This window comes from Zootoca vivipara, chromosome Z (assembly GCF_963506605.1).
Source record: "Zootoca vivipara chromosome Z, rZooViv1.1, whole genome shotgun sequence".
In the NCBI taxonomy this organism is placed as follows: Eukaryota; Metazoa; Chordata; class Lepidosauria; order Squamata; family Lacertidae; genus Zootoca; species Zootoca vivipara.
Genome location: NC_083294.1, coordinates 12,603,410 through 12,631,375, shown reverse-complemented (window position 1 = coordinate 12,631,375; position 27,966 = coordinate 12,603,410). Strand labels below are relative to the sequence as shown.

General features: G+C 48.3%; 1 protein-coding gene across 17 annotated transcripts in view; it reads right to left on the bottom strand.

Moving 5' to 3' along the window:
• The window catches only part of PRRC2B (proline rich coiled-coil 2B), a 69,489-nt gene that overhangs the window by 22,517 nt on the left and 19,006 nt on the right, over nucleotides 1–27,966 (bottom strand). For 13 of the 17 annotated variants that reach the window (XM_035112630.2, XM_035112632.2, XM_035112635.2 and 10 more), the window contains exons 3-24: nucleotides 27,465–27,642; nucleotides 24,800–24,902; nucleotides 23,653–23,725; nucleotides 23,213–23,356; nucleotides 20,344–20,585; nucleotides 20,130–20,251; nucleotides 19,040–19,173; nucleotides 18,231–18,321; nucleotides 17,313–17,505; nucleotides 15,802–16,114; nucleotides 15,347–15,537; nucleotides 14,249–14,450; nucleotides 12,915–13,140; nucleotides 9,273–11,456; nucleotides 7,243–7,430; nucleotides 5,870–6,015; nucleotides 4,607–4,748; nucleotides 3,420–3,502; nucleotides 2,971–3,162; nucleotides 2,505–2,699; nucleotides 1,240–1,326; nucleotides 671–775 (exon numbers count right to left, since the gene is read on the bottom strand). In XM_035112630.2, the coding sequence (XP_034968521.1) occupies nucleotides 671–775; nucleotides 1,240–1,326; nucleotides 2,505–2,699; nucleotides 2,971–3,162; nucleotides 3,420–3,502; nucleotides 4,607–4,748; nucleotides 5,870–6,015; nucleotides 7,243–7,430; nucleotides 9,273–11,456; nucleotides 12,915–13,140; nucleotides 14,249–14,450; nucleotides 15,347–15,537; nucleotides 15,802–16,114; nucleotides 17,313–17,505; nucleotides 18,231–18,321; nucleotides 19,040–19,173; nucleotides 20,130–20,251; nucleotides 20,344–20,585; nucleotides 23,213–23,356; nucleotides 23,653–23,725; nucleotides 24,800–24,902; nucleotides 27,465–27,642 (5,534 nt within the window). The remainder of the gene's footprint in view (nucleotides 1–670; nucleotides 776–1,239; nucleotides 1,327–2,504; nucleotides 2,700–2,970; nucleotides 3,163–3,419; nucleotides 3,503–4,606; nucleotides 4,749–5,869; nucleotides 6,016–7,242; nucleotides 7,431–9,272; nucleotides 11,457–12,914; nucleotides 13,141–14,248; nucleotides 14,451–15,346; nucleotides 15,538–15,801; nucleotides 16,115–17,312; nucleotides 17,506–18,230; nucleotides 18,322–19,039; nucleotides 19,174–20,129; nucleotides 20,252–20,343; nucleotides 20,586–23,212; nucleotides 23,357–23,652; nucleotides 23,726–24,799; nucleotides 24,903–27,464; nucleotides 27,643–27,966) is intronic. The other 4 variants (XM_035112633.2, XM_035112637.2, XM_060270332.1 and 1 more) reach the window with 1 other exon arrangement.

Sequence of the window (27,966 nt, the reverse complement as noted above, 5' to 3'; positions counted from 1 at the left end):
AAAACCGAAGCGTACTTAAACAGAGGTATTACTGTACTACGATTGATCCAGGGTACGGCTTAGGAAGACCATGCTGCTACTCAGTGTAGACTATGCTGAGGTAGGCGGACCAATGGTCAACATAAGGCAGCTTCCTGTGCTGAAGCCCACACCACCTCCCCCAGAGTAATACTGGAAGTCCCTTTTTCGAATTCCAACCGTCATTAAAATACACACACCTTTCCTTATAGATCAAAGGAAAAGTAGGTAACAGCCCTGATGGATCAGAGCCAAGACCCATTATGTCTAGCATCCAGATCCCACAACGACCAATCAGATGCCTCGGAGGAGCTCACAAACACAACAGCACTTGCCCCACTGGTCGTTTCCCTGCAACTAGTATTCAGAAGCTGACCTCACCTCCAATACTGGACGAGCTACACTGCCACCTTGACTACTGACACCCTAATTCTCTCCCCAACCCCTGTTTTAAACCCATCTAAAGTGGGGAACCATCACTAGATCTCTCATGGGATGTGAATTCCATAGTATAACTACGTGCTCCTGAGGTCCGTGGGCTTAGAAAAAGATCCTCTGCCCTTGCTGGATGTGAATGGCTGTTGTTTCTTTCTAAGCTGCCCCTGTGGCAAGTACCCTTATCTGCCCCACTCCCGTTAAACCCAATGTTTACTTTAAGAGTGAGGTCAGTCGTGGGGTAAGACATGGGATTCAGGCCAATGCACCGCGGAAGGTGGTGGTCTCTTCGGAGCACAGGGAGGGTTTGTGTGAGCCCAGCCTGCAGAGACACAAGCACAGAGACAACAGGTTTTGTTTTTATTCTGGAGAAACTGCATACCACTCTTCTTATTTAAAAAAGAAGTCAAGGCTGACAAAAGCTTCATTAGAGATATAAAATACAATCAGCATAAAGAAACAAAAAAATAAAAATCCCATGAGACACTAATTAAATAAAAAATTAGACTTGAGCTCTACAATCACTAAAGGACTGGAGAGAATAATTAAGAGGTTTATTTAGTGCCAAAAGGTTGCAAAATAGATGCCGGGAGGGCCTCTTTGGGAATGAAGTTCCAAAAGGAGGGTACTGTAGTTCAAAAAGACCCCTGCTTTGTCATCATCCACCTCCAATGGCAGCAGCAGGAGGATCTGAAGAAGGGCATCGGCAGATGATATTCCCACCTGGGCAGGTCAATAGGCAGACTGGAAGCCAATAGGAAGGAATGCAAAAGCAGGTCTACTTACGTTGCTGGCCAGGGCATCTTGAAGCTTTGTGACCGAGTTAGCTGCGGTACTGGAGGCCGGTCCAGGAGGCAGGCTGAAGTCCGAATCCTGCAAAGAGGCAGTTTCTACATAACCCCTTACTCAACATTTTAGTGCAGAACTTACAGCCCTTTTATGGTTGCTGGATTCCCAACTCCCATCAGGTTCCCAGCCAGCATGGCCAAGGATCAGGGGATAATTGGGAATGTAGTCCAACAACATCTGGAATGCTACCTTTCCCAGCCCAATCTAGATGCGAACCCCCCAAGGTGAGGCTATGTGAAGGACATGGAAGGAACGACACAGAGGGCAGATGGCTTGATACTTTAATGGTCAGGAATAACAGGGGACAAGGTTAGCCCCCTAACCTAGCAGAGCCTCCAGTGCCTCCTTTAACTTTCCCCCATAGAAAGGAAGGGTTGAAAGAAGTAGGGAAATTAGCTCCTATCATTGGGAAAGGGGTGGGGGAGTGAGAAAGAGATTTGGGTCTGTGTTGAAACTTAGGCCCCACCTGCAATATGTACATTTAAAACACTGGGATACCACTTTAGCTGTCATGGCTTCCCCCAGAGAATCCTGGGAGTCTGTTGAGTGTTGTTAGGAGATGCCTTATTCACCTTACAGATACGGTCTGCCTAATGCCTTAATGCCTCCCCCTGCAGGTCTGGGTCCCCACTCTGCGCCCCCCCCCAGCTACTACCATCACTAGCCCCGTCACTGGAATTGTATCTTTACTTCTGGCGACACTGCTGCCACAATGCAGCAGCAGTGGTGAGGATATAGAGGGGCCAGTGGTTAGGGCATAGTTGTTGGGTTGGTGGCACAGGAAGCCCCAGAGGAGCTGGCAGCGGCGCAACAATGGGGGTTGGATCCACTGCTTGAGGCAAATGGGTTCACCTTATCTCATGCACAGACTACCCCTACTCACAGAGTTCCCTGGGAAGAGGATTTGATTGTTAAACCACCCTGGGAATGGTAGCTCTGTGGTAGGAATAGGGGCATCCTAACAATTCTCGTCACCCTGAACAAGCTACACCTCTGGGGGAAGCCATGACTACTTAAAGTGGCACCATACTGCTTTAAATGCATGTCATGACTGTGGCCTAAGAGAGCACACACACACCTGCCCAAACAGATGCCAACACCCAAGAAGGTTGGTAGGGATGAAGGCGGTCCTTCAGATATTTGGGGCTTAAGCCCACAAAAGCATAACAGGCGGAAAAAGAAGATGCAAAAGTAATCCTTACTTTAGGGTTTACTCCAAATTCAATGGGAGGCACAGGAAGGACCGAATCCACGTGGATCTCCACCCCATTGACTGGGGGGACACTGCCTTCAAGGCGTTCTGCTCCTTCAGAGCCTTTCCGGTTTTTCAGGGAGCGCTCATTGCCAATCGGGCCAGGCTTGTGGTCCTTGTTCTGACCCAGGCTTTGCTCTGAATCCTTAGCAGGGAAACAAGAGAGGCTCGGATTTAAAGGAAGGAAGGAAGTTCAGCTCCCAGCAGCTCCAGGTCAGGCTCAGAACGTCCCCTGTCTTAAACCCAGGAGAGCCGCTGCCAACCAATGTTGACAACACTGAGCTAGAAGACTTCCAGCCCTATCGAGCCCGGTTTCCAGAATGTGCCTGACAAAACCAGACCACCCTTGGCTTCCAGCAGCTGGATCCAGATGCTAGACAACACATCTGGTGCCAGTGGCAGTTAAGCAAGGTTACCTTTTTATCTGACTGTTTTGGTGCTTGCTCTTTCTGGCAGTCAGTTTTGGGGTCCACCAGGCCACCTCCACTCATCTCTTCAGGCTTGAGAGTGCCATATGGAGAGCTGCGCTGGGAAGAAGTGGCGGAGGATTCCCGCGACTCGGCGCTCAAGTCAATGCCACTATCCCCCTGGCTGCCTTTAAATCCCTGCTGTGCAAAGCATGGAAAGCGTTAAAACCCCTCCCAGCAATACTGCTACAAGTCGTAAGAAACCTGAGGCTGCCCCAAAAATTAACATCTCTTTGTCAAAGCCATCACCATACCCACAGTGTACAACAGCGGTTGCTCTTTATGCTCAATTCCTGATCGCACCAGCTCAGCCTCTATGACACTAAACATCCCTACCTCTTTACACATCTACATTTCATTGGATGGCAGGACTAGACACCGGCCCTCCCTCCACTTACCTCGGTGGAGCTGGATTCGTTACTGGTAAAGGCATTGACAGGTTTGCTCCAGGAATCCGTGCCAGGTGACTGAACAGAGAGTGCTGTGGCAAGAGCAGATAAATGGGGGGTTAAGATGCTTCAGAGAGGCCTCCTGGGCTGCTTCTCATGTTACATATATCGCCTTTTCTCAAACATGCATGTTGGGGAAGCAGAATAAAACTCAAAACAGTAAGGGGAAATCCTATCCTCTGGCTTTTAAGCGTATGGAACAGATGGGCTTTAGCAGTTTGGATTTGGTTTTACCTGATACCTTTTGTGCATGGGAAAATAAGAAGCTGGTCCATCTGGTTCAGTGCTGCCTACAGTGACTAGGAGCGTCTCTCCAGGATTTCAAGCAGGGCTTTCTTTCATCCCTGCCTGGAGATGCCATGGGGGACAGAACCTGGGACCTTCTGCATGCAAAAGCAGATGCTCTACCACTTAGCTATGGCCCTACCTCCACCTTATGTTTTGAGGAATTTTCTTTTGAGTTTAGTTCATAGATGAAGGGTTGACTGCATTCCCTTAGCAGTAATCTGCCAGGTGCTGGGTATACTAGTGTTTGGCAGGCTCACAGCTGAACATGATGAGGCGGCCCACCCCTTTCCATCTCTTTCTACCATCCCAGTTTCTCTCTCCCTACCCTGCTCCATTTCTGAGGCTGCCTGGGGATCTGATGCATTTCCAGCCAACCTAGAGAGGGTAGTCTTGTCTACACTTTCCAACACTGGGTTTGCTGGAAATGGAGTAACTCACAAGTGTCTCCAGACCGGGATGGTGAATCTCAGGTCTGAGGCCAAATGCAGTCTTCTCTATCTGGCCCTTGGGACTCTTCCCAGGCCACATGCCTGAGCAGTCCTACTTCCTTGTGTGTTTCTCCCAGCCTGGACCGTGTCCTTGAACTCTGGCAATGCCTCTTGCTTGCCAGGATGGAGGACAAAGGGAGGTGTGTGTGTGTGTGTGTGTGTGTGTGTGTGTGTGTGTGAGAGAGAGAGAGAGAGAGAGAGAGAGAGAGAGAGAGAGAGAGAGAGAGAGAGAGAGAGCGCATATGTACAAACCGGCCTACTGTACAAAAGCAAAATTTGCATTCATTGCTCCACCCACACTACTGGCATGTCCAGGAAGAGAATGTGGCCCCCACCCTGGCCCAGACACACCTGACTCACCTGGACTGTTAGTCTCCCAGATCTCCGTGCCCAGGCTGTTTCCAGAAACCGAAACATCTCCTTGCTCAAGGCACATGCTGCTCTGTTTCTTGGCAAAGCGAGGTGGGATACGAGACTGTAGGACGCGGCCCTTGGCTGGAGCCTGTGGGAGAAAGGAGGGAACCCCAAGGAGGATGTCAGGACTCCTGGGGAACACTGGAAGGGTTTGACCCAGTGACAGAATCTCAAGGAAACATTGGTTTTTGTCTGGCCAAAGTGTGAACCTCTTTCTTCCAACTCAAGGGGGTGGTGAAGAGAGGCAGTTGTGCAGAGACCCTAATCTGCAACAGCAGCACCATGGGGCAGGAAGCAAGAAACAGTGCTGGGCAAGATCTGGTAGAACACCAGCAAGCAGGGGCATCAGAGAAGTTAAATCTACAGCACAATCTTCAGGCAAGATAGGAGCCTGACACAGATTTGGCAACAACACCCACTGTGAAAGTGGCAGCAGGACCTTGGAAAGGCTGCATGGAACACCCCGGAGGGCCACACACGGTTGCCCCTTTTCTGCTATAAAGTCTCCAGGTTGGGATGGGGATTTGCCTGGGAAAGAACAGGATCAGCTTTGTCCAGCTTTTGCTCCAAGATTGGTGGTGGCGGCGGCAAAGTTGTCCTTGCCTGTCATTTCTGATGGTTTAGAAAAGGTGTTGCCAATGAAGTGCCCAAAGGATCCAGAGTGAGTACCTCCTATGGCACCTGAGAAAGGTCTCAGTAACTCCTCCCTCAAATGTCCACAGTGTACAACCAGAGCTGTTTGCTCTTCATCCTCAGTTCCTGTCTGCACCAGTGCAGCTTCTCATGCACTGGGAAACCCCCCCCCCTTTAATATGCCCTCATTTCATTGTATGACAGGATTAGACACTTTGTTCCAGCCGCTTTGTTCCTGGTGCCCATGGCACTCTCCCACAACTCCAAATGTGCCTACTGGCCCCCAAAAGAGTTTGGTTTACAACAGATGAAGGGAACCTTTGGCCCTCCAGATGTTGCTGAGCTGCACTTCCCATCACCCTTGGCCACTGGCCACACTTGCTGGAGCTGATGGGAGCTGTAGTTCTGCAAAACGCCTGGAAGGCAAAAGTTGTTCCCCCTGGTTTAGAATGTATAACACCAGGATATGAAACCCAAACCCTGGTTTGTTAAGACAGCTGCCTTTACATGTGGTGTGTGTGTGCGCTAAAAATGGATACCTAGGTTCAGGGGGCACTCCTGCCCCCAGGTGCTCACCTGGGCTGCTTGCTCTTTTTTCCGTCGCTCCTCCTCCAGCAACCTCCGCTGCTTCTTTGTCAGGACCTCGATGAAGCCTTCACTCCCAATCGGTCCGACTTCCGTCTCTTCAGCGGGGCCCGAAAGCCGTCCGTCCATGATACCATCTGAGAGACAGTTTGAAGACAACGTCAGCTTATTTCCAACTTTGCCCTGGTTCTCACTAGACTAAGAACTTGACATTGGGGCTGCGGTTTCACCCAAAACCTTCAATGCTCAAAACCTTTAAGGTTCAAAGTGCAGCAAGTGTAAAGCATGGCAGACCAAGCTCTGCTGTTGTTCTAACAATCAACATCCACCTGCCCCCAAGGGCTCCTGCTCTAATGTGGCAAGCAAAAAGTATCTTTAGACTGGGCAAGAAAAAGGACACTCCTCCAAGAGGGCTGGGTCTCAGCTGTTTTTGCTGGTGCTCATGTCTTTGTGTCCGGACAGGAGGCAGTGCTGGCTTGAAGCCCAAAGCATCTTCAGGCGCTTCCCCTGCAGCCAGAGACTTGCTGGCAAGAGCGACTGGAAGGCCGCCATGACAAAGGGGGCAAGATAGAAGCACCAGGAAGCTTCTGGGTGGGTCCTCTTTCTGATATCCTTCCTTGATGCCCATGGCATCCTCCCCAGAGACCTCTCCGGGTCCAGATGTGGCCCAGCCCAGCCCACTCGGTCCCATCCCAGGATCATTGGACACCAATTCTTTGAACTCCTCCCACCACTCATCCTGGTCTGGACAGCCATTCCAGGATGTCTCTCTTTAGAAGAAGCTTCACATTCTGCCTTTAAGCTGCAGGAGCCAAGATGGCTTATAATATAAGATGAAAACACATTTGCCACAAAAACCACAACAATACCACACGTTTCTGGGGGAAACCAGAGCAGCAGCAAACCAATTGCAGCAGCAGGGTTAATGTTAAAACAATCCCAAACCCTTGCAAAACAACATATTGACCATTCACTTAAGGGCTACATGACAGCAAGCCAAACAAACTTCCTGAGGAAGGGCACCACTACTGAAAAGGCCCTGTGCCATGACTCACCCAACCATTTCTAGGCATGGAGAGGGAATTCATTTGGTCCACATCTTGAAGTGAACTGATCTAATCCACTGGTCCTGGATTTATATCCAGATTGGAACGACAGACTGGAACAGAGCTGTCCATCAGATTACGCACTTCTCTGAATCTTTGACAAATCAGAAACCACTGCATCTTCTCTCCATAGACACCTTCAGGTGGTTTGGAACAATCACCTAAAGATGTGTCCAAATGCACAGAAAGCGGACAGACGATTCCCCAAACTACCTATCAGAAGCTCATCCTCTATTGGATTAACTGAACAGGACTTACTTCCGTAGCTCAGCTCAAACTGAGAAATGGCCTCTCCCTTCTCTCCCATCTGCTGAGTTCCAGACTTGGGCTCCCTCTCTGGATTCTTTCCCAGCCCTTCGGTGCTGTTCAGGTTAGCATGGGAGCCGTAAACGGAATGGCTGATCTCAGGACTGCTGGGGTCATGCCCCCCACTGTCTTCGGGAGATCTAGAGGAGACAGCAAAAGAGAACCAGCTTCAGGGAAGATCATTTCATGCAAGTATAGGAAAACCTCTTGCCTGGGGGCCTGAATGTGACCCTCCAGGCCTCTCTTTCTGGCTTTTGGAACTTGCCAAGCCACACTGCCTCATGCCAGACCTCACTGGTCCTGCTTCACAGCCTAAGTATTTTTTTTGCCTGGTTGGACTGTGTCTTTGTCTGGATGGAGGATAGATAAGTGTGTGCACAAGTATGTGCAGAAAACAGAAAGGTAAAGGACAAGAAAAGGCTCCAACGAGCTGTAAGAATTGCAGAAAGGGTAATTGGTGCTAGCTTGCCTACAATAGACACAATCTATGCTACCAGAGTTAAGAAGAGAGCAGAGAGAATTGCAGCAGATCCTTTACATCCTGGTCATCATCTGCTAGATTTACTCCCATCTGGAAGTCGCTACAGGTCTTCATATACAAAATCGGCCAGGCACAGGAACATTTTTTTCCCTTGTGCCATTTAATTGTTAAATTTGTAGATGTGTAGCTGAAGGGGAGGTCAATTATGGGTGGGTTTCTTTGCTTATTTGTATTGTGAGTGGAACAGTGTGTGTATGTTTACATTGCAATGCAGGCAAAACAAATTCCAAGTATGTTGGAAAATGTACTTGGCCAATAATAAATTATTCTATTCTATTCTACTTTTCTTGCTTGCTCTGTTTTGTGCCTCAGGCTCCACCCATCACTGGCATGTGGCCCTTGGAAGATTACTCAACAGGGAATGTGGCTCTTGGGCTGCAAAAGATGACTGGCAGTGACTCTTTGGTTTGAGACAGGGGGCATTCCCAGTCCTACCTGGAGATTATGCCGGAGACTGAACCTGGGATCTTCTACATGCAAAGAAGGTGCTCTACCACTGAGCCATGGCTTTTGCCCACAATGTAACAAGCAAAGCAGTTGAATTTAAGTGCAGTGCAGCAATCTGGGCACATCCTTACCTGCATATGCTACATAAGTCCACCACTGCCACCGTTATAGGTACCATGTAATACCCATTCCCCATTTGTAGGGAAACCAATATTCTACTGTGGCAGCACCTACACACTGGAACTCCCTGCTTATAGATAGCAGGCAGGCGCCTTCACTGTACTCTTTTGGGCACCTGCTAAAAATATTTTTATTTAGACAATCCTATCCAGATGTTTAGAAAGCTGATGTGAGCTTTAATCTGTTTTGAGCCTATTGTTACTTTATTTTAACATTTTGATAGCCTCAAACTATTATTAATTCTCTTATTGATAATTTTGTAGTTTTATCTTTTTCATAAACCACTTTGAGTGTTTTTTTTTCTACAACTGGGTGGTGTACAGTAAGCTTATACAATAGCAGCTTTGTGCAGGTGGGGGAATAATAATTGAATGGGTGGGGGGAAACCCACCGTTCCCACTCTCCATTTATTTATTCCCCACCCAGTGTGTTTTCCTCACTTCTCAAACTTTGGAAAGGCAGTGCAAGGATTCTGGCAGCATCCCAGAGCCCTTGTGCCTCCTTTCCAGAGCCCAGCAAGTCATTTTCCAGGGTGTCTAAGGTCACAGGAGCTCCCAGAGCCCTCATGCAACTTTCCCAGTCCCTGGTAAGCAGTCCTGCCTTGTGGGGGTTGGGAAGGGGGCAGTTCTGGGGCGCGATTGTGGCTTTGCACATGGGACTCCCAGAACTGAACCCTCCCATAAGTGGAAGGCCCACCATATCAATTTTACAAAATGAATAAAGCAAAATCATTGTTTATTAAGCAGAAGATCTGATTGCACAACGACAGCCATTACTTTGGGAGGTGGGAGGACATTAAAGCTGTGAGGCTTACCTTTTTGTTTTTATCTGTGCCCCATTCATCTGCTGGCTTTCGTAGCAGGAGGCTGCTCCATTCCCACCAGCTCTCACAGCTTTCTCCCCAAACCCAGTCGAATCGGCTTTCCGGCTCTGCCGATCCACTAAAGGTCTCTGGCTGGAGAAGCTTCTCTTGGCCAGCTCCCTCTTCTCCCCCATGCCGCTGCTGGAGAGATTGCCGTCCAGCTGGGCCTCGCCCTCCGAGATGGCACTGCCACCACGCCTCTCCCGCCTCTCGCTGAAGTCGCTGCTCTCAGAGGCTGTCTCCCACTCCTCATTGGCATGGTCAGAGGAGTTCTGGTAGGGCAGCTCGGGAGACCTCCTGGTAGTGGCACCACCCCGATCCATCATGGTCAGCTTGGCTCTCCCTGGCCACTGGCAAGCTAGGAGGTTGGTTCCGCTGTCCTCCGGGTTCCACTGCCCCATGGACTCACGCTCCTGCCTCAAGCGCCTGAACCGGGGAGGCTTGTCCTGACGAGGTGGGCGGCGGCGGCGGAAAGGACGGTTCTCAGCATTCTCGGGATCACCCCCGTAATCCTCCTGGAAGTAGTGCCTCTTGTCTAATGGATCCTCCTCAATGGCCCGCCGGGTGAAGGAGTCTGGGTGCTTATATGAGTCTTGGCCATAGTCCCTCTCAGACAAGCGCCTGGCCCCAAAGGTGTCCAGAGGTGTGCCGTGGCCGTACTCCTGCCACGTGTTCCCCCCGTTCCGGCCCTGCCACTGGGAAGGCTCCTTGGAAGCAAAGCCTCTTCGCCCATACCCGGAATTGCTAAGTCTTGGGGGTAGCGAGCGCCCGAAAGCTCGTGGGGCCCTCGCTCTGGCATCCAGGGTGCCTTGGTCATCTGAATAGATCTTGTTGGACCGCCAGGAGTCACGGAAGTCTCCCTTCTTGAGGTCGCTCTCCTCCCTTTCTGCAAGGGAGCCCTCGATGCTGTTTTCAGAGCCCCGCTGGCGGCGGCGCTTGGGCAGCTCCTCATACTCTGAACCTTCGCTGTGGGTCTCACTGGCAATCCTGCGCCTGAGCTTCCCTCGTGGGAACTCTTCCGGCTGGTTGAATTCCCTCAGGGGCCGCCCTCTGCTACTTCTCTGAGCACTGCAGACGCCAGTACTGTTGCTGCTGTAGGCACCCCGGCTACTGATGTTGCCACTGCCACAGCCCACAGCACTGCCACGGCCTCGGAAGGTGAACTCCCGGAAGCCACGACCACGTCCCTGGCCCCTTCCGCCAAAGGCTTGTTCCTCATCAATAAATATCCAGTTGTTTCTTTTGGTGGGGGGCAAGTCGCTGGACTCCCTTAACTGAGGCTTGGCCTCCCAGACTTTCCCGTTTTTCTCCTCTTCCTCTTCCTCCTCCTCCTCCTCTTCCTGCTCTTCCCCCTCCTCCTCCTTCTCCTCCTCACATGGTTTCTCAGCTTCTTGGACCACTGTCCGAGAGGGGTACTTCTCGTCCAGCAAGTGGAAGCGGGCAGAATGGAGCAAGGCAGCAGAATCATGATCATCCTCCTCTTCCTCCTCCTCCTGCACCTTGTGAACCGGGGCCTTCTCCTTTGGTGGGGGAGGGGCGGCCTCTTCCCCATCTGCTTTCACCTTTTCCAGCTCTTTCTCCTTCTCTTCAACTTTGAGAGCCTTCAGGACCGGCTTCTTGATCGGGCCAGATCTTCGAGCCCTCCCCGTCTGCTCCTGGTGTTGCTGTTGCTGTTGCTGCTGCTGCTGTTGGCTGCTGGCATTTCGGCTCTCAGAAGCCCACCCTGGCTTGGCAGTTGCCTGCTTGCTGGCAGGCCCGTCTTTCTTCCATGCCTCAAAGGACTGCTCATCTCGGCAGGCCTCTTCATTTGCAGAAACCACCCCGTCCGAGGACTTCTGATAGTGGCCAGTATCCCAGCCATTGTACTCTGGCTTCTTATCGCCGTGGGCCAAGCCAGCTTCCAAGGAAGAGCTCCTCAGGTTGGCATGGTGAGGGTCGGCAGTGCTAATGGAAGGGGCACACTCTTGATGTGGGAAGAGACGGTCTTGGCTCAGCCTTTGGGAGGAGCTGATGCAGCTGTCAAAATTAGCCTGGGGCTTCTTGTCAAAGATGTTTAAGTAATCTTCTCTGGACTCCTCAAACAGGTCACGTGCAGGATTGATGCTGGTGCTCTGCGACGAGTAGGAGCTGTTGTTCCTGAAATAGGAAAACGTCCCCCACAAAAAAATAAAAATCAGTCAACAACTTGCGATGGCTTTAAAAGACAATTAGACAGGTTCATGGAGGATATGGCTATCAGTGGCTACTAGCCACTACGGCTATGTACCACCTCCCCTGCTGAAGAGGATACACCATTTTCCTTGGAATCACTAGTGGAGAGCGTGGCTGGGCTCAGGTCCTGCTTGTGGGCTTCCCATGAGAGCGTCTGGTTGGCCAGCTGTGAGAAGGATGTTGGACTAGGTGGGCCTTTCATCTGATGCAGCAGGGCTTTCCTTAGGTTCTTAGCCTTCTAATATTCATATTCCTCCTTCATCTCTCTCTCTGCATCCAAGATACAGTGGTAGCCACCAACTTGGATGGTTTTAAAAGAGGACCAGACAAGCTCATAAAAGAGAAGGCAATCAATGGCTCCTAGCCATGAGGGCTATGCTCTGCCTCCGAGTATCAGTTGCTGCTGCCCTCCGGGCTTCCAAGTGGAGCATCTGGTTAGCCACTGTAAGAACAGGATGCTGAACTGGGTTGGCTTTTGCTAGAGTTCTGTTTCAGCAAAAGCAAAGTGCTGTGGACTTGCATCCGCAGCTGGTCCAGATTTAATATTGGAAAGCTCCCAAGACCATCACCTGCCACTCTCACTCTCTGCAAGGAACGCTTATGATTTCAGGGGGTTGGGCCAGGTGACCCTTGGAGTCCCCCTTCCAACTCTACAATTCTATCATTAATATGCTGTAATGATTGCTTTTCTTCTTCCCCTCTAGGCACTGGGCACTTCTCAAAAGTGGAGTGCCCAGTGACTGGCAGAGCACATAGCGCAAGGGAGGGCTGTGGGCATAGGCAGGCAGTGGAGGACTTGAATCCAGAGGCAATTTAGCGAAACAGCTTGTTTTTTTAAAAAAAATAAAATAAAAGTTTATTATTAGGGAAATCCGGATCATTCAGAATTCAAAAATATAAACGTCCCTACAGACTCCTTCTCATAATTTCTCAGTGCTGGTTAAAAATGCTTCCCTTTTCCCAGGCAGTTTGAAAAGTCTTGAATATCATCGCTATAGGGTGTATATCCAGTAGGTTGCTGCCTGATCCAAGCAAGGTGCCACCGTGCCAATGACTTACAAACAATCCCAGGTTCAGTCCCCAACATGGCTGGCCTGAATACCTGGACAGCAGCTGCTAATCAGTGCAGACAGTGCTGCGTTAGGTGGACCGATGGATCTGACTCGGGATAAGGGAGTATCCTGGGTTTTAGGGGAAGGGCTGTAATTCGGTGGCGGACCTTTACGTGCAAAAGGTCCCAGGTTCAATGGCATCTCCAAGGAGGGCTAGGGGAGAATCTCGTCTGCAACCCGGAAGAACAGCTGCAGTGTCAATTCAAACAATACTGAGCCAGGGGCCTGAGTGTCCTCATGATGAGAGCACCTGGGCAGGTTTCCCCCTCACCTGGAGTGCAGTCCTTCGCTGGCCATGCCCTCGGTCTGTTTCGGGCGGGAAATGGGGCAGCCTTTGCTCTGAGAGGGAGTGTAGCTCTCCTGACCCCACACTGCTGGAGCGGACTCCCCGGACACAGCTTTCCTCTCCTGCTGCATGGAGGTCTGGCTGTTCTGCTCCTTCGACAGGCAGCTGCTATTGGTCAGGGAATCCTGCTGGACCGCCGGCTTCATGGCCCCTGTTTTGGGACAGAAGGAGAGATAAGGAAAGGAGGCAATGGAAAGCTTGGGAGCCCAAACTGGGTTCCGAGATAGAGGCACCCAGGAGGCCCCAGGATCAACCCCCAGCTTCTGTCTGTAGGGCTTGAAGAGACAGGTGCACATACGTGACGCCGGCCCCAAATGTCTGAGAGTGACTGTTGGTGCATGAATGGTCTGACTCAGTCTAAGGTAGCATCCTGTGCTCATCTCACCCCTGATGTAATCCCCAGTCCCGAGGTGTCCTCTACCTCTATCCCTGGGGAAGGCATGCAGGCTAGCAACCTTTGAATAATTAACTGCAAATTGGAAAACAAATGAGCAAACCAAACCAAAAACTATTAGAGCAGTGACAGCCACTAGTCTGGATGGCTTTAAGAGATTAGACAGATATCTGAAAGATAAGGCTATTGATGGCTACCTGCTACATCCAGTGTCAGAAGCAGTGTGCCCCTGAATACTGGGAACTGCTGGGAATTACAAGTTGCGCCCCAGTTCCTGCTCGTGGGCTTCCCTTTGAGGCCTCTGGTTGGCCACTGTGAGAACAGGATGCCCGACTAGATGTGTCTTTGGGGTGATATCTGGAAATGTTTCTATTTGTTTCCATATACTTCGTGGAACATACATTAGAGATCTAGAAACGTCCTGGGTTCTGTTCTATTGGACCCTGTGTTTTACAAAACATTAAACGTTTCTCAACGATCCTTACCTCTAAGGCTTTAGTGGCGAACTGGATTCGTCTGGAAGGCTTAAACCTTATTCTACCCCCCCCCCAAATTATCGTGCAAGTGGGTTTGGCAAGTGGGTGGGGCTGCCTACCTGTCATTCACCTGACCCTTACAATGACATCAGTGGACCAGCCTTTGCTCACATGGATTATCAGATCATCACCATGGCTTACAAAGAGCTATAGAAAATGGGGTGTACTGAGAGCAAGAGGAAAATGAAAGCAGGCAATCAGCTCTAAAACATGGTTTGCCTGTATGAAAGCTAAACCATGGTTTCGTTCTAACTCCTGGTTAGCACAAACTGTGATTTGATGCAATTTAACTAAGCACTGGTCTTTTCTTCCTTTTAAGAAAACATTACCTGAGGGATGAAGGGCTGAGGGGTAGAAATCCACCGGGGGGTGCCCCTGGACCATGCGAGGGTCCATGTAGGAAGGCATCATCATCCAACGGGGGTCGAAGCCCAGCATCTGTGGATGTGGTGGATAGAAGGTCCGCTGAGGGTGGGAGGAGGGAGGATAGACCTGGGACTGCGGCCAGCTCTGCATTTTGTACAGCTGGTCCTTAAGAGGGAGGAAAAAAACTAAATGGGCATGGAGTGCAGGTGTCTGCGTAGCCCCTGAATAGAAACCACGTTGTTAAGACTCCCTAATCCCATAATTCTAAGACTCTGGGTTAAATCAGGTTCACCCCCCAATGGCATCTCCAGTTGGCAGAAAGTCTCCATGCCTGAAATTCTGGAGAGGCACTGCCAGTCAGTGTTGACAATACTGACCTGGATGGACCAATGGTCTGGCACTATGAGGACTGAAATCTTACTCTGTTTTTAAGCAACGGCCAGGGCTTTGCACGCAGAAGGTGCCAGAGTAGTTTAACAATCCACCCATACTCCCAAGCACTTTGAACGTTCACGGCTTCCCTCAACAAACTTCCCTGCAGTTTGTTGTTAGAATTAATTCCCAGAGCGGTTTAACAATCAGTCTCTCTTCCCAGGGAACTCTGGGGGTGGTAGTTCTGTAAGGGGAATAGGGATGCTCCTAAAAACTCTCAGCACCATTAAACTACAGTTCCCAGGATTCTCTGGGTGAAGCCATGACTCTTAAGGGTTGTGAGAGTTGTTAGGATATCCCTGCTCCCCTCAAAGGGATATGATTTCCATAGTGGTCAAGCCCTCTATCCCAGGCAACTCTGGGAGAGGAACAGGGAGGTGATCTCCTAACAACTGTCAACACCCCTTAGCCAGCCACAGGAGTTTTTGGGGGAGGCCATGACTGATGAAGAGGTACCATAAAGCTTAGAATATACAGTGCTGCTGTGGCCAACATAATATGAGAGCCATAAAGCTTAGAATATACAGTGCTGCTGTGGCCAACATAATATGAGAGCGCGTTCTCCCCCATGCCGCATACACACACCCCTCCAAGATGAACGGCGTATTTGGCGCAGTGGAGGTTCTTACATGCTGTTGCTGCTGCCGTTGGAACCGTGGGGGAAGCAGTTTTGGGTACTTGCTGAATTCCTGTGCGGGGGACATGGCTTCTCGCAGCTCCTCCTCACTGCTGCTCCGGTGTGCTGCCGACGTGGCCAGAGTTTCCTCCTCCAGGTAAGCAGGAGGGGAAGAAGTTTCCTGGGTATGGAACTCAGGGTTTGCTGAGTAGGAGAGAGAGAAAAAAGTCTTCTTAATAAAGATGCTCCAGGCGAAGCACCTCTCCGTTGACCCAGATGCCCTCCCCTCACCCCTAAAAGCAGGGCATCTGTTTTGCACACACAGGGCCCTTGGTTCAATTCCCGGTATCTCTAGGTAGGGGTGGGGAACATTCTCTTTCTCAAACCCTGGAGAGCTGTTACAAATGGTCTGCTTCAGTGTATTAAAGCTCCTATGGCCTCCCATGAATCCAGCCAGTGCAGCCCTACCTCTCCGGGCAGCATGGCTGTTCTCCGGCGGGCTGGCCACCTCCAAGATGGCGGGCCTGGGCTCTTCGTTCTCCACGTGCTTGTGGCCATCTCCAGCTTTCTGTGCCAGCTTGCACTTCTGATCCAGCTCCTTCAACTTGGCAGCGCAAGCAGCCAGGCGCTCCTCCCGCGCTCGCCGCTCCTCCTCCTCACGCCGCCTCCGGGCCCGCTCGACGGCCTCAGACATCTCAGAGTGGACAAACTTCTGCCTTAGGGGGAGCTTCTCCTCCTTGTCCTCAGAAGACTGCTGCCGGAGGCCTCCCAGTAAAGGTTTCTAGCACAGGAGGCGGGGGGCAGGTGAAGAGTAAGAAGGTCCTTACAGTGGTGAACCGCAGTTCAAAGGCACTCGCACCAAGGAGAGGAAAAATATGTACCAACATCTCCGCACCAAGCAGGAGAAATCTGCAAAGCTGAGAAATGTGCTCCCATCCCTTATGTTTATTTGTTCAGATATCTACACACCACGTTTTTGTACCTTCCTATATACATAAAAATGAAAGGCTGCGTCCCACAAGTCCCACTGGAGAATCTGTAGTGCCTGAATTTGCATGAAAGGGGGAGGTGGGGCAGCAAAAGAGAAGGCAAGTTGCATAGCATGGCAGGGAGGGAGGGAGGGAGGGAATGCAGAAAGGCAAAAGGGGCTGTGGAACAGAAGGCAGATGGCTTCATAATGAGGCGGAAGACAAAAAAACGTGCTCAGTAGTTGCAAAGTGTGGGAGGAGGAAGACGTAGGTCACAATGAAGGTAGTTTGTGTGTGGGGAGAGTTGCAAAAAAGGGAGTGGGAGGAGGCACAGACGTGGGGTGAAGGTGAAAACAGGGGTGCAAAGTAGGATTGCAAAGCAGAAAAGTGGCTTCAAAAATAGGTCTGGGAAGGTGAAAAGTGGGTTCAGTAGTTACATGGAGCAGAAAGGGGAAGCTCTAGGGGGTTAATGTGGAGGGAGTGGCAAGGGGGTTGGTGAGCAGAGCAAGCAGGGGCCCAGCCCCTAGTGTAACATACAAGCATAATACCGTGGCATAGAGCATAAAGAAGTGATAGCAGCCCATGTATGTATGTGATAGCATGTCCATACATGTTCACATCTGAATGTGCAGTGAAATGAGCAATAGATAAGTAGTTGTGTAATTGATTTATATATAATGGATATTCTTTTTTTTGCTCCTATTTAATCATTTTTGCATTTCTACTTTCTACATTTAATTTGTGTAGCAAAAATGCAAAAAAAGGACAAGGGGGGAAAAAAGAACAAAAACATAACATTGCAATAGTGTCAATAAAAATGTTAGGTCAAAAATGAATGAATGAATGCAGGAATGTATTCTGGTTCCTTTTAATATGGGGAAACACTCAAGCAGCCTGGAAATGCACACCTCACAGTACAGCCCTTTCCCATCTCCTTCATAGCAGTCACTAACAAGGCACACTAACATAGCAGTTAATAGCAAGCCACCTTACTGAGCAAGCCCACCATACCTGATAGTCTGAAAGGGGAGCCCAGCCATTCACTTTCCCTGAGGGAGGCAAGTTATCTGGTCCTTTACGGATTGGCCGAGGCAGGCCAGCCAAGTCGCCCCAGTTCTTTGCTTCTTCTGGGGGGTGCCTGGCCTCTGTGCTGTCTGCCGAGCTCATGGAGAGCTGCCGCTGCCTTCTGGGATCCCAGGTGTTCCTGCCAATTAAGGCACATTGGATGTTAAAACAGCACCAACTGGACTTCAGTTGAACTACAGTGGTACCTCAGGTTACAGACGCTTCAGGTTACAGACTCCACTAACCCAGAAATAGTACCTCGGGTTAAGAACTTTGCTTCAGGATGAGAAGAGAAATCATGCTCCGGTGACGCGGCAGCAGCAGGAGGCCCCATTAGCTAAATTGGTGCTTCAGGTTAAGAACAGTTTCAGGTTAAGAACGGACCTCCAGAACTAATTAAGTTCTTAACCAGAGGTACCACTGTATAGAACTTGCTCCTGCAGGAGGCAGTACTGGCCACCAATTAGGATGGCTCTAAAACAGGATTGGAGAAATTCATGGATGAGAAGGCTATCAACAGCTGTGATGGCTCTGCTTTGTCTCCATGGTCAGAGGCACTAATGCTTTTGAAAATCAGTTGGGAAACCACAGAAGGGAAGAGAGCTCTTGTGTTCAGGTCCTGCTTGCAGTTTTCCTCACAGGCATCTGGTTAACAACTGTGAGAAAAGGATGTCAGACTAGATAGACAAAGGAGAGCATGGCCCTCCGGCTGAAAAATATTCCCTCCTCCTGCTCTATCTGCAAAGGTGGCCTCACTACCTACTGCTTCTCTCATCCACATTCATGGGCACAGCAACCTCTCTCTGTGTTGCTTGAAGGAGGCCCGCTAAGCTGCCGATTCCCTGTCCCACCCACTGCTCTTACCATTTTGGCCTTCCGTCCTTATGAGTCTCCTCCTCCTCTTCATCTTCGCTGAACTTCAGTTTCTCAGAGTAATCCACTTCGTCATGGATCCCTGCAACAGCAACAAAAGAGATGGAGGGTGGTTAGCTCACTTCCCTGAAGTTATATGCACATCCTACGTCTGGCTGGGCCTGTCACTCAAAACCAACAGGACACAAAAGGCCAAAGATCTCAGAAACCAGCTCTGCAGTAACTCAGAGGAGCAGGGCTTTTAGTGTGGTGCCCATGTTCTGTAGAATAGCAGCATTCCTCTCAATATACAACAGGCGCCCACCATCTCCACTTCGCAGAAAGAGATGAAGGCATTTTTGTACCGACATTCTTTCCCAGCTGGATACAAGGGTCTTTACTACAAATGTTCGCTGTTTAGGGGTTTTAGCCTTGTTTTAAATGTATTTTTCATTTCTATATTTGTAACTTCTTTAATTACCTTATGCGTAAATTGCCTTGAGCTGGCAATTTATAAGGCGGTTAATGCTAATCAGCATGGCCCCTGGATTCCCTCCCCCTGCACATAGTGTGCACTGCTTAGGGAATGTTGAAATATTAAGCTGTTTAGAGATGCTTTTAAATAAACAAACAAAAATAGTGAACTACCCTACCCATTTGGCACTAGAGAAAGATGTTACCACCTTCCATCAATGCAATGCTTTGGGTTTATTATTATTATTATTATTTACTATAATCACGAGTGGACAGAGGGAGAAGGGACCCATGTGAGCCACCCAGCCTGGCCACAGAGCCCAAACTCATGCAAGTGGGCCTTTTACCTGCCCATCCGTCGTCTGCGTCATTATCAAGTTCATCTAGCCCCTTCAGGTTCTCTGCGTTGATGATAGTGGGCCGGGGAACCCGCTCCCCTTGCGGCCGGGCAGAGCGCAAGACCGCAAGCCGGTTTTCTTTTCTGTGGAGGGCAAGGCAGAAAGACATTGTGTGCCTGCTAAGGAAGCGTGCACAGCCGACAAAGGGACAGGGCGAGCCGCCTAAAGTAAGCGGCGAGGGCTGGTGCAGCAAACAAGGCAGCCACGCTGTGCTTGTGCAACTCAGCAGTCAGCTGCACCTGCTACTTCCTGGACAGGTCTCAAGGCCAAACAAGCCAAGACACGAGCAATTCACCAGTGGTATCTCCCAGTCATAGGAACGCTTCAGCCTATGGCATTTCCGATACGTAAATAGCACCCACCCCTGTGCTATTTAGCCTTGGAAGGTATCACTGACATCATCACCAATCATCATTATACCCCCCCCCCCTTCATTACATGGGATCGCAGAGTGATGTACAAACGAAACAAAATACACAAATGGGATGTGAGCAGCAGGGTTAAACCCCTTTCCCATTGCCATGGCTGTCATTCAATCACACACACACACACCAGCGCGAAGTATGTAGTGTCTCTTTTCTTGGCCAACCCGGAATACTCCAATACCTATCAGTCCTGGCCAGCATGGCTATCTTGGACTACAACACCCCTCAGCCCTGACTAGCCCAGTCATTTTTTGACTAATACTCCCATCAGTCTTGACCAACACAGCTATCTTGGACTATAACTGTCACCAGGCGCGACCAGCGCTGCAAAGGCTGAGCTGCTGTGACAGATGAGCCAGTTGTTCTGATATTTCTCCTTGCCTTTAAAGAACTTAAGAAAAGCCTTTTTGGATCAGGGCCATGGCCCATCCAGTCCAGCATCCTCTTCCCACAGTGGCCAGCCATATTCCTGTGGGAAATAGGCAAGCAGGACTCAAGCAAAAGAACATTCTCCATCTCCTGTGGTCTCCAGCACTACTGGTCTTGGAAACAGAACACAGCCATCTTAGCTGGTAGCAACTGACATGAATCTGTCTAACTAACAACAGCCTTACCCATCTTGGTCGTTGGTCTGATATTGTCTGAAAGGGACACGGGGCTCCAGGCGAAACTGTGGGAGGGGGAAGGAACCGCGGTCCACCGGCCCAGGAGTCTCGGATGGCTGGTTTGAGCACATCTGGAAAGAAATGAACAAGAGCTCAAAGAGTTCAAAACTCAAAATTTCAAAACACAAGTGTCAAAAGAGGCAGAAAGAAGGAGAAGACTCACAAAAGCTGGTAGCATGTCATGGTAAGTTGGGGGTTGGTAGGCATTGGGCGTGAACTGCGAAGCCCCCTTGCGGATTGGCTGTGTTGAGCGGAGAGAGGGCTCCTTAAGGTCACTGGAGTTTGCTGAGGAGGGGGCTCCGTCTCCTGCGCTGGAGGTCTTGCAGCCCAGCTCAGCCAGGGAGGCGGTCAAAGATGCAGCAGGGGTTATATTTCTGCCGCCGCCCTCCCTCCAACTCGTGACATCTGTGTGGAAGGGGAAACGCACTTCTAAGATGAACATTTTACTACTACTATTATTAATATTAATATTATTATTATTAAATTTTGTATACAGTGGTACCTCTGGTTAAGAACTTAATTTGTTCCGGAGCTCCGTTCTTAACCTGAAACTGTTCTTAACCTGAAGCACCAATTTAGCTAATGGGGCCTCCCGCTGCTGCCGCGTCGCCGGAGCATGATTTCTGTTCTCATCCTGAAGCAAAGTTCTTAACCTCAGGTACTATGTCTGGGTTAGCGGAGTTTGTAACCTGAAGCGTTTGTAACCCGAGGTACCACTGTAATGCCCTATACACTCAGGTCTCAGGGCAGTTCACAGGATAAAATCACAATATAAAAACACAAAATACATAATCAAAATAAAAACAAAGAGAACCTGATAACCCACCCCCCTTCCTAACACATTTTAAAAGGGCATTAGATGTGAATGTTAAAGAGGAATGTTTTTGTCTGGCTACTGCTCCTACTAGGAAATATAAAGAACTGTTTGTTTGTTTTTGAAAATGAAATGGCTGCATTGTTACTACCGGTACTCATCAACTCCCATGCTCTTAACTCAATCCACAGGTACCATTGGAAATATTAAGGCAGTGTTTGCCAGCCTGGTGCCCTCTAGACATTTTAGACTGCCAAGACCCAGCCAACATGGCCAGGAGTCAGGGTTGATGCGGACATATAGTCTAAAACATCTTGAGGGAATCAGTTTGGGAAATGCTGCTATATACTGGAAAACAGCAGCCATGGACCCTTATATCAGAGATGGGGAGCCAATGGAGCTCCATATATTATTGGACTACAATTCTCATCATCCCTGGCCACTGAGGGCTGATGGGAACTGTAACAGGTGGGGTCGCCACCTCTGCCTCATTTGAACATACTGTATATGAAAGCCTTGAATCTTGCAGGGAGTACGGTGGAGATAAGATATATTGAATCCAGAATGTTGGCTGCTATATTACAGTAATGGGAAATGTCACCTCTTGGGAATTCCACATTTTGAAAATGGCAAATAAACTAGAACCCTGCTTCAGAACTACCGGTAGCAAAATGCACCACTGTCTGAACCCACAGCTGAGTTTTTCAAAGGTTCCTATAAAAGGAAGCTGGTCAGCAGGGCAAGGTGGGGCAGAGCTCTACCAGAAACATTTTTTTCTGTACCATAATCCACTGCATTAGTCCAACAGTCCTGGGTCTTCCCCCTCCCCACACCCCGGCCCTATTCATAAACTTCCTGTAATTCAGAGACTCCCTGGAGTATTTGCTGTCCATTTCCTCACAACTGTACACAATACAGTAAATCACAAACATCACTATGGCCAACAGGTTCCACCTTTCACCCTTGTCTCCAAGTGGAGAAGGGGGAGCTGGAGGTGCCAAGTGTCCACAGTACCCTTGTAAGAGATGAGGACAGGTAGAAAACACCAAAGCAAACCAGTTGTCCCACAAAGGCCACCCACCAGTTCCATGCTCCTAATGTTGTCTTTTCCATCTTACATTTCCATATCTTGTTACAGGTAGGTAGCCGTGTTGGTCTGAGTCGAAGCAAAATAAAAAAATTCCTTCAGTAGCACCTTAAAGACCAACTAAGTTTATATTTTGGTATGAGCTTTCGTGTGCATGCACACTTCTTCAGATATCTGAAGAAGTGTGCATGCACACGAAAGCTCATACCAAAATATAAACTTAGTTGGTCTTTAAGGTGCTACTGAAGGAATTTTTTTATTTTCCATATCTTGTGTTCCAGTACTCAACAAAACATTTCCACCTCTCTGCAAAATCAACAATCTGAAACCTTCCTTCTCTTCTTTGATTTCTGTCCGATTCCATATATCTTATGAACAAATTCTTCTCCTCTTTGGAGCTTGCTGACACTTCTGTTTCTTGGTCCACACTGGGTTGGCAGCTACCACCAAGACGTATTCTTGTGATTTCAGGTTTGTAACCATTTCATCCCCGATTACATTAAAACAGAATCAATACTGGGCTGAGTCTCAAGAGTGGTTCCTATTACATTAGAGTTACAGCCTATACTACCTGCCTCCAATGATTAGTTATGAATGGGCATTCCCATCATGTATGGAGAAAAATGTGCATTTCCAGCATTTAAATCAATTTACTGTCAATATTCCATTTAATCTTGCAAGTGCTAAGTACCACCCTCAGGAGCAATTTAGACCGTAGCCGCGCTATACATTTAAAGGAGCATCATAGCACTTTAAACAGTCGTGGCTTCCCCCAAAGCATCTTGGGAAGTGTGGATTGTTAGGATTGCTGTACGTTGTCAGGAGACCCCTATTCCCACACAAAGCTAAAAAATACCAGGGAGGCTTAGTAATCAATCCCTCTTCCCAGGGAACTTCAAGGACTGCAGATTTGTTATGAAAGGGCCTCCTAACAGCTCTCAAAACTTAAACTACAGCTCCCAGAATCCTTGGGGGAGAAAGCCATGGTTGTTTAAAGTGGTAGGATACAGCTTAATAAATAGTGCAGGTGGGGCATTATCTGCACTATTTGAACATCTGTGTGCACATCTGAGGCCAGGAAATGAGTCTGCTACAGTGAGAGGAGGACTCTGGCTTCTACTGTTTACGTACTCTGGGGGCGGAGGCTTGGTCCGGGCCCATACGACGGATCTAAGACGCCCTTTTCTTTGCCAGCCTTGTCCTGCTTGCCAGCTGCTTTCAGTGTTGGAAACTCCTCGGGAGAGAAGGATAACTGTCGGCTTGAGGCCCTTGAACCTGATGAGGGGGGAGACAGAGGGTCATACATGGTGATCAGGCAGAGAGGCTGGGGCTCCATGCTCCAAAAACTATCCCTCCTTCTTTGCTTGGGAGACAAAACCAGAAGAACAAAATACGCACAACGGCCTATATGTTACGGCAACTTCCGTTTCACGTGCTTTTGAAGCACGTGTGACCACTGACAAGTGTACCTTTTTCGGCCCCAGAAGGGGATGGGCTTATGTGCGCCCTGCCAACATGTGCAATGACCCAGAACACGACCTCTGTGCAAACAGGGAGTTGCCTATACTTACCACCTTCTGGTCCGGCTGGCTTTCCATTCAGCTGTGCCCATGACTTTGGTCCACCTGGCACTGAATTTGTACTCTGTGGAAGAAGACAAAAAGAGAATTAAGAAGAGTCCAGCTGGATCAGGACCTGACAGCTTTGGGACTTAATATGAATGGGCAGACTGGCAACCCATGTCCAAGAGAGTTGAACAGACAAGAAAAGCAGCACTTTTCAATCAAAGATGGAATGTGCATGAGGCATGAAAAACCAGTATGATTTTCTTCTCTCTTTTTTTCTCCTTTTCTTTTAATGAAATCTGTCTACAGATGGCATTTAACACCAGGAAAAAATAGGGAAAATTTATAAAACAGGATCTAATAAATGCTGGAAATGTCATGATAAAGTAGGTAATTATTTCCACTGCTGGTGGCAATGTAAAAAAATTCAGGAGCTCTGGAGTAAAATATATGAGAAATTGAAAAAGATGTTGAAAATTACATTTGGGAAAAAACCCAGAAATATTTTTATTAAGCATGATTCCTGATAGCATACCTAAAGATAGAAGGGATATTCTATTATATGCAGGTGCGGCAGCTCGTATGCTTATTGCACAAAAATGGAATGGGGAAAAAATCCCAACAGTACAAGATCGGCATGTGAAATTAGTAGAATTTATGAATCTAACTAAAATGACAGCAGCCATAAGAAATGTTCCTCAACAAAAAAATTCAAAGCGAGTGGAAATGCGTAGAGGACTACCTAAATAAAGAAGGTATTAAAACAGAACTGGTGATGTGCTTAAATTAAGCTACGCATAGGGTGATGTATTTGAAAAATTGATATACCTGTGGTAGGTGGTTTGAGTGAAGAGATGAAGAAAATAGAGTTAAGAGAAAATGGTGGCGGAAGTGATATATACACAATCGGAAGTACTTTTTAAAAATATTCTTTTTTTCTTTTTCTTTTATTTAATGTTGGTTTCTGTTATGATTGTGTATATTTTTGTATATGCCTTTTGTATGTTATGTTCTATTTTGAATATAACTTTGGAGATTTATATATTTCCTTTTCCTTTTCCGTTATCTGATTTGTATTTGTTATATTTGTTATATTTTAAAGAATTGAAATAAAGATATTTTTTTAAAAAACAAACCAGTATGATTCTCTCACCTCCTGACTGATTGACTGCGTCAGCTTCTGTAAACTGGAGACAGATTTCTGCAAATCCTGCTGCGGCAGCAACTCCTGCGGCTGTGCGGCCGTGGCACTGGAACTGGGGGAAGGCAAGAACAGGGGAGAGTTAAAACACTGCACGTGCAACGTGGGCCAAGCCCCAAAATCAAGAACAGCTCAAAAGACATCTGCCATTAAGCCACAACTGCAGCCTAAGCCCTCTACACTGCAACCAAGCTCTGAACAACTTGGTCCAGGATACCCACAGAGACCGCCTGAACCTTTATATCCCAGATCAATCACCACGTTAGCCTGCAAGAGCATCTCTGGCCATTCTGAGATGAAATAAAAAAATTCCTTCAGTAGCACCTTAAAGACCAACTAAGTTTTTATTTTGGTATGAGCTTTCGTGTGCATTCCGAGGTGGTGAGACTCATTTGATGACCATGAGAAATTGAGCTTTTAGTGCCATTGCCCTAGTCCTGTGCAACAGGCTGCCAACTGAGATTCAGCTGGCACCTGCTGTGCCAACTTTTAAATGCCTGCTGAAAACATTTGTATTCTGTCAGGCCTATACAGGCAATTAAGAGTATATCCGTCACGATGATCTATTGGAAGTATGTTTTTTCTTAAAAAGATTTTTTGTTTTTACTTTTTAAATTGGTTTTACTGTACTGTTTTATATTGCTGTAAATCGCTGTGATGTATTTTTATGATGCGGCAGTATATAAATATTTTCTACGAATAAAATAAATTTGTGCGCTGCAGTCTATTATTTGATTATTGATGTAAACCTCCAAAATGTATTTTGTATAGCTATGTTTTTACCTCTATCTTCAGTACATCTTATTTTATTTTATTGTTATGGCTAGTGGTTAGTGGCTGATGCAAATAAACATTATTCTGATCCGATCTGCGCTGCAGCAGTTTAGCATGCCTGATGAAACTCCAGCCTTTTCCACAGCTTGGAAGTTTCAGCAGAGTTGGAACTGACCTGGCAGTTCTGTGGTGGTCCTCCATTCCCAGCTCAAAGTCTGGGAGCTACTTGGATACCTGCACCACACAGCAGCCAGAGCATCACAACAATCTCCCTTCCCCAGCCCCAAAAGCTGGAGCCACTGTCCAGTGAGAAAGGAAAAAGTCTAGGCCAGTCTTGGGCTTGCATGCCTCACACCCATCCTCTTCTAGTGCAGCAGCAAAAAAGAGGGTTTTGAAAAATACCGCTTATGTTTTTGATTAACAGCAGCTGACCACACTGCTGGTAAGCAATGGACTCAGCATTAGCTATGGTTTGCTTGAAACGAAGCCAATGGAGCCCATATTCCATGGGTTCCTTGAAATTAGGGATTGATGGTTAATCTGCTCCGTTCCAAAAATCCTCTGGTAGGGAAGTCACGACTTTCTAAAGTGGTATTGTTGTGCTTTAAATGTATGGTGTGAATCGGGCGTAACATTGGATACAACTCAATGCTGGTTATACTCAGAGCAGATCCATTAATGGACACAACTTAGCTCTATTTATTTCAGCAGGTGTACTTTAACGTCTGTTCCCTATGCTCTGGTGACCTCTAGGTTAGATTACTGCAACAAGTTATATGTAGGGTTGCCTCTAAAGACGGTTCAGAAACTTCAGCTGGTGCAGAATTCAGCAGGGAGGCTGTTCACTGGGGCAAGATGTTTTGAGCATATAACACCAATCCTGGCCCGTCTTCACAGCCAATTAGTTTCTGAGCCAATCTAAAGTGCTGGTTTTGAGCTGTAAAGCCTTAAAAAGCTCAAGACCACAATAACTCAAGGACCACTTCTCCCCATATGAACCGACCTGGGTCCTGTGATCAGGTGCCCCCTCCATGAGAGGTCTGGAGAGTGGCAACACAAGAACAGGTCTTTTTGCAGTGGCTCCCCATTTGTGAGATCCTCTCCCTATGGAGTCTTTGTTACATATGTTTAGGTGCCAGACAGTTTCCTCTCCTCCCAAGCCTTTAGCTGATTACATAATCATGGGCTTTTAAATAGGTGGGGGGTGGGGGGTGGAAGTGTTTGTTGCTTTGTTATTACTTTATGCATTTTTGTGTTTTTATACTGTAAACCACCTTGTAATTCTCGAATGAAGGATGGTGTAAAAATTAAATCAATAAAATTATAAAGAGCTGGACCATAAAGAAGGCTGACGCCGAAGAATTGATGCTTTTGAATTATGGTGCTGGAGGAGACTCTTGAGAGTCCCATGGACTGCAAGAAGATCAAACCTATCCATTCTGAAGGAAATCAGCCCTGAGTGCTCACTGGAAGGACAGATCCTGAAGCTGAGGCTCCAATACTTCGGCCACCTCATGAGAAGAGAAGACTCCCTGGAAAAGACCCTGATGTTGGGAAAGATTGCGGGCACAAGGAGAAGGGGACGACAGAGGATGAGATGGTTGGACAGTGTTCTCGAAGCTACGAACATGAGTTTGACCAAACTGCAGGAGGCAGTGGAAGACAGGAGTGCCTGGCGTGCTATGGTCCATGGGGTCACGAAGAGTCGGACACGACTAAACGACTAAACAACAACAAAATAATAATAAAAATACTCGGAGCAGAACTCAAGTTGGATGCAGAAGGCACTGCCTCCCGCAAGCAAAGGACCAAGGGTTGAGGGTGGTGCTCCTTCTCCTCCTACCTCTTTTGGTCTGGCGGGTCCTGCTTGTTTGCCCATCCTGTGCCGTCCTTGGGTACGATGATGATATTAGGGTCGTTTCCTTTGTTCTCAGACTTCAAACTTGGCAAATTGGCAGGAGGTGGCATGCGCCGGGCAGCAGCAACTTTCCCAAGACTCTGTAAGCCATGTCTAGGAATAACTGGAGAGAGGCAGAGCTATTTTACTCTTTTATCATTATTCCTATCATTACCAAATAAAACCACCTGCCCTTCACACTAAGGTCCCAGCATAGGTTGCAACAATTAAAAACGCAACATTTAAAACAGTTTAAAGACAACTTGCAATCACGGAAACAAGATGCAGCCTAAAAATATACACCCATCGAAAGATGAGACTATATGGGGAAGGTGCCTCTGTGGGGAGGGAGTTCCACAGCCTAGGGGCAGCTTCAGAGAAGGTCCTCTCCCAGGCCACCTCCAGCCACCTCCCAGGCCACTTCTGAGGGAGGCAGAAGTACCAAGAG